The sequence below is a fragment of the Nansenia antarctica genome (assembly GCF_963989245.1).
Source record: "Nansenia antarctica genome assembly, chromosome: 7".
NCBI classification, from domain to species: domain Eukaryota; kingdom Metazoa; phylum Chordata; class Actinopteri; order Argentiniformes; family Microstomatidae; genus Nansenia; species Nansenia antarctica.
The window spans coordinates 6,852,402-6,863,487 of record NC_137677.1 but is presented as its reverse complement, the minus strand read 5'-3'; the positions used below and the strand labels follow the sequence as shown (position 1 = coordinate 6,863,487).

The window sequence follows — 11,086 nt, the reverse complement described above, 5'->3', positions numbered from 1 at the left end:
CTAATGATTCCAGTTGACTATTCTGTCCTGTTTTACAGCTACTCTCTCTGGTCAAGTTTGCTATGTATGACTGAGGTAGGTTGTCATCATCTAAGGACAAAATAAAACGGGGGGTGAGGGGGGGTTGGGAAGTATCAAATCAACAGTATTAGGATTTTCAAACGCCCCAACAGACATTTTGAAACACTGCTTGAGCCCATTGCTTTGTCTTCATCCTGGGTGGAATCCTAACTCGAGACCCTTGTGCGTGACGCCGGCATTCATGTAAATGTTGTACTGATGTCAATGGGACATTTGTGTGATGATTCAAGTTACGCGCGCAGATCGAGAGTTATGATTACACCCCCTCTGAATAAATAAGAAATCAACAGCGGGGGAGGCGTTTAATTTGCATCATATCCCAGAAAGGACTGGAATTCCAAAATTCTTCATATTTGTTCCTGTTATTTGTCGCTTGTCTTTTGACACCTTACTACTCTACTACAGAGACGGCGCCATTTTCCCCACTGTCTGCGCATCGCAAAAAGTGGCGAAAAATCGGAGACGCAAACACCAAATGCTCAAAGTGGCTTTGAGAGCCTTATTAAGTTCAAGTCAAATACAAAGTACAAGGAGATCGAGAGAGGGGAAGTAGTTTGAGAGGAGGAGGAGGAGGTTACTCTTTCCAATTGTCTTTGAGAGAGAGGATACAGGATTCAAATGCTGGGAGGGGCCACAAGTGCTCGGGAACTGTTGTTATTTCCAGTGGTGTATAGAGGAAGCCTAACCACTCCAGAGGTTGACAGTGCGTGCGTGTGTGTGTGTGTGTGTGTGTGTGTGTGTGTATGTCTGTGTTGATATATATGCCAGAGTGTGTGTGTGTGCGTGTGTGTAGGGACTAAAGTATTCCTCTCCTCAGGTCTAGCCCAGCCCCCCCTGTCTCTCTTAGTCTGTGGGTCCAGCCAGTCAGTAGGCAGTGACCAGGTCCTTGTCGTAGTCGTATCGCCGCTTCTTTGGTGGGGGGCTGTCCTGGCTGTCCTCAGTGTCCTCGCTGTCTGCTCCAGCCCCTCCCCCCTCCTCCTCCGAGGAGGAGTCCAGAGTCAGATCTACCACCGCTCCGCCCCCTGCCCCCGTGGTAGATCCGGCTCCTGATTTCCCTGTCTGACTGGTGCTGCTGTGGGCTGGGGAGTGGCCGTTCGCCTCAGGAACACCTACAGAGAGGAAACCAGGGTCCCAGGGTTAAGTCGGCACAATGTAGTGTGTGTGTGTGTGTGAGTGTGAGAGTGTGAGTGTGAGTGTGAGTGTGTGAGTGAGTGTGAGTGTGTGAGTGTGTGAGTGTGTGAGTGTGTGAGTGTGTGAGTGTGTGAATATATGTGTTCGTGTGTGTGTGTGTGTGTGTGTTCTTATTGGTTAAGGCAAGAGCTTTAGTTTGAAATCAAAGTGGGTAATTTTCAAAAGCGCACACGTACATATATCCAGCAGAGGGTAGTCGGGTGTGTTGCTCCGTTCCCGCTCCCTGTCCCTCTCATCTCGGATGGGTCTCCATGAGCCGTCAGTCAGATACTCAATCTCCTCCACCTCCTCGGGTGTCTCTGTCAGGATCTCTGTCAGCAGCCTGGGACAGAGACCACAACGTCAGTGGGGCTAGTACACCACACACACACACACACACACACACACACACACACACACACACACACACACGTACACGCACACGTACACGTACACGTACACGTACACGTATACACACACGTATACACACACACACACACACACACACACAAACTACATTTAAATCTCAAGGTATACATTTCTACACCAGCACACAACATAAACATGTCATGAGACCGCATTCCATCCTAATATATGCCGTTATATACAGGAGACGCGAACGTCTATGAGAAATGAATATGCAATGTAGGTCATTGCAGGTTTTAACAGGAATACTGCTCCAGAATTTCAGAGTGTGTTTTTTTTCTTCCCCTGGCTTGAGCATGCAGAAGACCCTTAAAAGGAAGCCTGCATAGATGTGAAATTCCTGGAGGGTGAGTGGTGGCGGCGGTGCTGCTGCCGGGTGAGTGACATGTCTAGGCGTGTCTCACCCATCGATAGTGAGCAGCTCGAAGGGCGCGGGCTTGTCACAGACGGGGCAGGTCCACGTGGGCTTCTTCTCATTCATCTGCAGGAAGAAGACCGCGTCGAAACACTGCAGGTGGGCGCAGGTCAGCACTCGACACGGCACACCCAGCCGCATCTTTACCAGCTGGGAGGGGGGGACAGGGAGAGACAACGTATTATAACATTGCATTGTCATCCATATGTTATAGTACGGTGTGCATAGTTATCGTTAGGCTGTGGACGAGAGGGGCCCAACAGTAGAATCGCACAAAACGGCGGTGGGCAACTCGTGCTAGTTTCTCTAAGTCATAGTTTTGTTTGTTAATTGGGCCACAATTAACATTTCAAAAAGACTGTGGGTGAGTCCCAAATAAAAATTGAGATGTCTTCCTCTTTATCATATGAAAATGTGTGTGTGTGGATGTGCGAGGACAGAGCCAGAGAATGATGAACATGGCCGTGGCTGAGTTTGGACCAGAACATTTGAATGTCTGGAGGTGGTGAATGTAGGGGGGGGAGCAGGTACTCACAGGACAGATGAGAGAGACACGGAGGCCTGTGGTGGCAATCTCACTCTCTGGATCAAAGCGTAGCTTCTCCTGGACTGGAAACAGAGGTAGCAGAGATAGATCATGACATCATGCTCGGCAACATCAAAAGTGCAATCATCCATTTCGATGATTTCATTCTTTCATATGGCATATGGTATGAATCAGTCTCGTTTCGATCTGGAGGACCACAGTTGATTGGAAACGATCAAATAAAAGTACGCAAACTTAAAGTGAATTCAGAAGTCTAACAATTCACAAAAGGAAATTCAAGAAGTCAATGTTTGTATCCTCTGTTCGTCTTAGTGAGAGGTAAAAAGCAAACATCTGTAAAGGTAAATAGAGCATGAGAAAGGGGAGATAGGAGCGAAGACCGGTGAGCCCACTTACTGCGTTCGCGACAACGTTCTGCACTCTCCTGTGAGCAGTGTTTGAGTTGGCTGAAGAGCTCTGCTGATGTGAAGACCCTCACTAAGTACACAGCCACAGAGTAGCGCTGCACATGAGGAGGAGAGGACATGGGCATGAGCACTGAGCAGAAGAACAACGTTGAACATAGCAGCAGACATGACCATCTCAAACTGTGGGCCACGTTATGGTTGCGTTCGTAAGTTCGCTCTGGAAATCTGATCGGCACTCATGGAATGCCTCTTGTCCAATCAAATTACTTGGTCCCTTTTATGACGGCGAACCCAGCGTGCGCCCTTCGACGCTCTCAGAGCGAATTTACGAACGCACCCTATGATTCATGCGTCAAATTCTAGCTATCTGCCAGAAAACAACATTTCAAATGGCAGGTGCGTGCAGCTTGAGAACCCTTTGTTCGCATCACAAATTCACATTTATTTGCTTTCTATCTGTGTAAATTATCCCCATTTTATCATGGACATTGTAAATAGAGCGTTTCTAAATAAACAACCTACAGGAAGATTTCCTGGACACAGATTCAGTCAAATCCTGGACTAAATGTGCAATATGACAACCTCGTCTTATCTGTACAGTAGTATAGTGGATAGTGTACATAGCCTTTATTTATGTAAACCAGCTCCTTTCCCTTCTTGTTTTTTTAGTTTTTTTTTCTTTCCTAGCACCAGGGGAGCCACCCCTCCCAAATGTCGTTGTTTGGTACCTGTACTATAGCAATGACAATAAAGACCATTCATTCATAAATGGCTCTGATCTAAGACTGTGGCTGAGACCAGCCGTGGGGGTCAACAAGAGACTGACCTTGCCGAAGTTCCCCCATGTGATAGTGACCCTGTTGGTGGCGGTGGAGAGATGTAACCAGGGGGTGATGTTGACGGGGCGACAAGGACGACGAGGCTCCACTCCAGGCTTGTTAGAGGGGTAGTATCCCTGGACACAAACACACACAGAGACATGAACAACAGGATCTTGAGAGACTGCGGTGGACGGACCTTGGACCCTGTAAAGCCTTTCGTCAAAGGGGGTGGGGGGGAGGCTGGACGACCTGACAGCGAGCGCATGTAAAATCGCTTGCATGTAAAAATTATTTTCGGTTCGTTATGAGATTATGGCGGACCGCCACAGTCTAGGTAAATAATGGGAAACACTGGAGACATGTTTACCAGCTAGGACATGAACATACAGCATGAAGCACATCTGTGCCTATTAGCATTATGAAGATACAGTGCAGAAAATAAGTATTCAACCTATTTCCATCGCAGCCCTTCACATGAAATTTAGACCAGGCAGGTTGAACATTTAGACCCATGAAATGTCGACCCAGGTTGGGCAGTTTCACGGTTTAACCGTGAACCAGTTTTTTTCCCCGAAAATAGCAATGTTTTCTTTTCAAAACAGTCATCATTTGCTATATTGTAGTGGACGCTACCGTCAGACGATTGTTTGTATGGTGAGAATTGGGCGAGGGCCATATACAGTAAGGCTGAGTGGCAGTTGTGACGTATGGGGGTTTCACGCAGAATTTAAATCGATGGAGGTATTGACTTATGCTCATAGATAATATATATGTTTATGCTAGTCTGCTAAAAAACTAATCGTTGATTAAAACTCTGACACTCTGGGCCCTATTATGCACTTCATCAATAAGACGAGGCGGTAGATCTAAACTTAAGACGTGGAGGCGTGGTCAAGGCCACTTTGCTATTATGCGTGCTGTAGTGGGCGCCTAAAACCCGGCGCTAAGCAAAGAAATTAGTCATGGGTGTGTTTTGGGCGTCTTCTCAATCAACCCAATCAGCGTGCCAGGTGCCATTCCCTTTAAGAACCGGCTGCGTTGAGTCATTAGCGCTATGCTATTATGGAAGTCCTAAGAAGGAGGTCAGCGCGCTTCTCTGCCTCTCCCTTCTGAAATCAAGCATTTATACTGTGACCGTAATTGACGTCTTGCCGTGGAGCCACGTGCGTGTTCATGTGTGCCCACATGCATGCGCAAACCGCGGAGGCGCGCTCGTGTTTCAAAACGTGCATGAAGTCTAAACGTAAGAGCTTTTCAAACCACTTCTTAGCGATAGGAGCAAAGTCAGATCGCATAATAGCAGGGGCGCCTAGTGCACTTCATTAACATATGAACACTCCCACAATGAGCAATATATGCACGGGAGTTTTACGTCTTATGTGTGGGCGCCTATCGACACCTGCATAATAGCAGTAGCGCGTATGAAGCGCATAATAAGGGTGGCGGTAGGTCTTAACCTGGCGGTGCGTCTTAATTAACACTTAAGTTAAGGCAAGTTAAGGCAAGTTAAGAAGTGCATAATAGGGCCCTCTGTGTTTTCACTCCCTCAGAGTCCTAGTGTTGACCCTGACTCGTTTTATTTTTTTCAACCATGGCGAACACCGTCTCTCTGAGATTACTGGAGTTCTGGGAGAGGCAATCACACAGCCAGGGTCATGAGTATTCTCCAAGATCCTCCTCAGTGTTTCCCATACATAGTCACATTTGTCTTGACAGTCTCATTACCAACCAAAAGTATTTTTAGCGCTATTTGTATTTATTTATTTGAAGCACATTTTATCTTTCAGCTACCTTTTCTTTTGTGGAAAATGTTCAAGCAGGTTCACAGATAGGATAGGGCATAGGCATAATCATTTCAAACTGGATGCTCATTCAAACAATGTGATTTTGAATCCCGTGGTTTCATTTGGGGACGGTTTCCCGGCATCCAAAAATGTATTGGTTTTAACTCAATAAAAATACACAGCTAAATAAATTGTAACATCCCAATCCATAAAAATCTTGTGGAATGACACAGGAAAAGGGTACTGAGCACAGTAAGAAAAAGCACTAAACCAGCTTATGCCACTCATGGGTTCTCCTACACTCTTTGGGTTAGCCACCTCTGAATGCAAGTTAACAAATCATTTGTCACCAATGGTTACTCAGTGGTTACTGACAGACATCTCAACTCCTTCATGTTCCTATAGGCACCATATGGCCATTATCCGCAAGTGGAAGGAACATCACTCGACCATCAACCCGGCCACACATAGGAGCTCTTCGCAAGATTTCTGACCGGGCAGTCAAGAAAGTCAGTCAGAAGAGTAGCCCAAGAGCCAAGGACCACTTGGGCAGAGCTCCAGAAAGACCTGGAAGCAGGAGGTGCAGTTGACAATGAAAACAATAGGCAATGCACTCCTCCAAAGCCACGGTCTCCATTCGGGATCACGCCGGGAGACTCCGATACTGAAGAAAAGGAATGTTGAAGCTTGTTTGCTACAGAACATTTGGAGAAGCCTGTATCTCTGGGAGAATGTAGTCTGTTCAGATGAGACCAAAACATTTTTTGGAGGAGAAATATACCTACAGTGGAGTTTGAAGGAGGAAACATCCCATGGAAGGGAAGATGAATGGAGCCATGTAAATGGTAAATGGACTGCACTTATATAGCACCTTTTTTGCTGCTCCAAAGCGCTTTACAATGGCCTCTCATTCGCCCATTCACACACCAATGGCAGCAAGCTGCCATGCGAGGCGCTGGCCCGCTCACTGGGAGCAATTTTGGAGTTCAGTGTCTTGCCCAAGGACACTTCGACATGTGGCCAGCCGGGGCTCGAACCGCCGACCTGCCAACCTTGTGATCATTAGGCGGCGGCTCTCCCTCCTGCGCCACAGCCGCCCCACGTAACAGGAAATCATTGAGAAGAATCTGTTGTCATCCACAGGAGGATGAAACGCAGGTGGGTCTTCCAGTAGGAGAACGATCCAAAACATACTGCGAAGGAGACTCTCAAGGAAGAAAATAAAAAGGTGTTGGAATGGCCTAGTCAATCATATTTGTGGAAGGAAATGAAGATCAAGATTCACCAGCGGGCACCCCCGGAATCTTCAAGATTTAAAGATTGCCTGTGTTGAAGAACGGGATAAAATCCCACCTGATCACTGTGAGAGATTGTTTTTTTCGTACGGGAAGCATCTTGAAGCTGTCATTGGAAACAAAGGCTTCTCCGCCAAGAATTAAATACCTTTCAGTTAGTGTGTTCATTACTTCTTTCCCGTCATTCCCCTTTATTGCACATAACGTTTTTTTTATGGATTTGGAGTGTTACAATTTCTTTTGCTCTGTAGTTTTATTGAGTTGTCTGTCTGGTCTAAATTTCATGTGAATAGCTGCAATGGAAATACGTTGAATGTGTCCCCCTCCTGCTCCTGTTATTGCTTTGTTATTGCTTTCCTGTATGAGCTATAGTAGGGGGTTATGGCTGCATAGTAGGTAATGCAACGTAGTAACATTAACTCATTTCATAAATATAGAAATTCACATGTTTTCCCTTGATTCTGAGAGGGCTTACGTCATTTGTTAATTAGATATTTGCATTATAATCGAATATTCGTTATCCTGAGCTGGTGACTTACCGGTACATGACAGCAGGACTGGTTGACTTACCGGTACATGACAGTAAGACTGGTTGACTTACCGGTACATGACAGTAGGACTGGTTGACTTACCGGTACATGACAGCAGGACTGGTTGACTTACCGGTACGTGACAGTAGGACTGGTTGACTTACCGGTACATGACAGTAAGACTGGTTGACTTACCGGTACGTGACAGTAGGACTGGTTGACTTTGACTGCGATATTGGGAGGGTACTGGTCCTCCTGAACACCAATGGAGTCTGTGTAACAGATTCTGAAAAGGACAATGACAGCAGAGGAGACCAAAGGTTATCAATGTTATGTAACAATGCGATATCTTTAAGCCTATTAGGTCACTAAGCCATTCAATATTTAGGCTCATGAAAAAGCGCTCAGATTTGTAATTCATTAAACCCATGTCAACAATGTCAACATTTCTTTCTAATGTGCAATGTTTGATGTACAAGGTGAAGAACCTAAAAAAGCGAGATACTACAGCAAAGTAATCTAATCATGCGAGTGTCCCATTACATGCAGAAACAATACACCCACCGTAGCTACTGGGATCTATAGACTACAATGAGGTGTACCAGGAAGTAGATATGTTGTTGTAACTAACAACACTGACCTGAGAACCACCTGGACCGACTTCATTCCTGGGCGAAGCTCACTGATGAAAAATGAGAATGGAAACGTTACGGTACATGTGGTACTCATTGATAACGCACAAGACAGAGCTAACAGTTAAATCACTGAGTAAAGTGCTTGTTGTTCTTTTAAGTACATTTTTCTGAGTGGGTCAGTCTCACTCATATTTTTCATTTTATTGACAGATACAGTAGAGATTTTAGACAGGAAGGATGGGTGAGAGAGAGAGAGAGGAGGGATGACATGCAGGATATGTCCCCGGCCGGAATCGAACCGGGGACCCTGCGGTTACATGGTCAGCGCTCAACCCGCTACGCCACCTAAGCGCCCCCTTACCTGGCGTTTCTGACCTGGTCCGCTTGACTCTGTGTTAATTCAAATATGCATTGACTGTCCTGCAGTTTCTCACTGTTCTGGGCAACTACAAAAGAAGAGACACAAAATCAAACCAAAACACATCATCATCATCATCATCACATATGAAGAGCACATCATCCCAATGGTATGTTTCTGTCATGCGGCTACACATCAACGAGTCAACTACGTGACCGACAGCTCTCTCTCTCAACCTCACTGTCAATCACTCACTCAGCTCTGTCGGTGGTAAGAGCGTCTCCAGGGTTTGGTAAAAGGGCAGCGACACAAGCTTGATCTCGGCCGAGGGTGTGGAGGCCGTCTTGGCGACGCCGTTGAGGTAGTCTGCACCGGTGGTGCCCGCGGTGGGGGAGGAGCTGAGGGAGGACGTGTACGCCACCGGGACCACCTCGGGTCGCCGGGCCGCCAGCCAACCCGACGGCTTGGGAAACCGCGACTCGTAGAGCTGCCGCACGTTCTTCAGCAGCTCCGGGCTGTACTCCGTCTGCACCAGCCGCAGGGCCCGGCCCACCAGGTCCTGCTTCAGACCGCTCTTGCTGCGGCCCATGGAGGCCAGCAGCGTCTGCAGGTCAGACACCCGGAAACTCTTCACCATGTTCTGTGGGGGGGGGGGGGAAGTGACAGGCAGGGTGAGTTGATGGTGAACAACATCAAAAGAGAAATCATCCATGACCATGTCACTTCATTTTATCATAGGTAGGCCTATATGGGGGAAATGCATACACGAAGATGGCATAGACTTTGACTCTGCTTACAATAAAGGAAGGGAGAGAGGGTTTCATACTACCATATGTTGATATGTTTGTTAAGACAGGTTATATTATAGCGTGAATCAGAAAGTGAAAACAGATCTACAAAACAGCGGTGTATGCTGGTTTTACTAACCATTACATGACCTAGAAGCAAGTATCCTGATTCAATCTGTGATCTGTGTGTCTGGAAAACAATCCCAGTAGCCTACATACATGTTTTTTAGACACATAAGACAACATATCCGTTCTGTCATTTCGGTCCGGATATCAGACACATCTCTTTTCTTCCACAAATCAATATTACCTCCCTACTGCCCCTGTAGTAAGTTTTCCCAAGAGATCAGAGAACATGCCTAAAATGAGCTCCAACTGTTCCCGAACATCATTCAAAACAATATCCTTCAAGACAGTCGGGCGACATGAGTGGCCCCTTTTAGGCGACAAGAGTGGCCCCTTTTAGGCGACAAGAGTGGCCCCTTTTAGGGTCCAACGCCGGTGCACTACTAGACCCACACATCTCAAGCAGCCACATCATATCCCTCTGAACTAACAGTGTTAGTGGTGTTACACCATTCCACGCCTGCAATCTCTCACCACCAACACCACCCCATATCTAACAACTCACTAAATCGGATTTGATTGTAGCTTTAGAAGCAAACACAAACTCTCTGTTTTGTTCAGACAGACAAGCGAGCATGTGGAAGTGTGGAACAGGCAGTAAAGCCTTCCTTCTCTCTCTCTCTCTCTCTCTCTCACACACACACACACACACACACACACACACACACACACACACACACACACACACACACACAGGAGAACTGTGTTGTCATTCATTCCCTCTATTGTCAAAAACATGTGCATTTGGTTGTGCAAGTTAGCTTACAGGCATAGCTGGATTGATCCAAATCCTGTTATATCAATGTTATATCTATATGCATGCTAGAACGTATTTGAATAGTTTTTGGGATGCCAAATATTCTGCCTTGGTTTAAGAGACTAATAAAAGCAGGCTTCCCAAAGCCCACTACTCCTGGGACAGGAACCCAGATAATCCCAGCAATCCCAAGCAGTTTAGGAAAATAGGAAGCTAAACATAACGTTTTAACGGTCTCATGCCATCATTCATGTCCCCATGTCCCATGGCATGCTATCCAAACGGCTAGGATTCTGTCGGAAGACAGACGCACTTAGGGAGCGCAGGGGTAACCTGTTTCTGCATAGCAAATACCACACAATTACTAAGCTGTACCCCTCTTTGACATGACAGTATTCTAGCGGCATGCACTTTGTCTCCCCCGGCCTAACCGACTCGATTCCCCCGGTCTCCCCTCATCACCCCGGCCGAGCTCGCTCTACTTGCCATCGCTTCCACCAGTTCGGCCGCCATCTTCCGTACAGGAGCCCCGCGAGAGCCAGACGCCGAAAGCAGGTTCCTTCTCCAATGACCAATGAGAGCGCGCAGGATCGCTGGTAGACGGTTCCGCGCGTCCAATCAGAGTGCAGATACGAGCGGTATGCTCAAAGTGGGCGGGAAAACATTGTTTTAAAGTGACAGTACAACTTTTTTTTTAAACACTCAGAGACAGGAGTCCCCTCTCCAGTAGGCCTCGCTAAACAGATTATAGGTCCCAAACACAAGTATGGGAATATTCGTATTTGTGAGCTTTTATAATGTTGGATTAAGGAGGATATGCGTTTTGAAAATAATTCAAATTCAACGCACGGGGAAATCGTTGTGCTTGAAGTGGTGAGGAGCGCATGGCCCCTTTAACTCCCGTCCGAGCGAAAAACTCCACTCCGGGATGTGAAGTGAAACCATT

General features: G+C 46.7%; 1 protein-coding gene across 1 annotated transcript; it reads right to left on the bottom strand.

Moving 5' to 3' along the window:
* Positions 1–876: 876 nt before the first annotated feature.
* On the bottom strand, positions 877–10,653 carry LOC308162269 (E3 SUMO-protein ligase PIAS4-A-like; the record flags this gene model as incomplete). The annotated part of the gene is made up of 11 exons (XM_080536411.1): positions 877–1,190; positions 1,449–1,594; positions 2,082–2,242; positions 2,628–2,701; positions 3,036–3,141; positions 3,873–4,001; positions 7,672–7,762; positions 8,117–8,158; positions 8,473–8,557; positions 8,725–9,109; positions 10,627–10,653. The coding sequence occupies 11 exons, from the start codon at positions 10,651–10,653 to the stop codon at positions 946–948; spliced, it is 1,491 nt and encodes a 496-aa protein (XP_080392537.1). The 3' UTR covers positions 877–945.
* Positions 10,654–11,086: the final 433 nt, after the last annotated feature.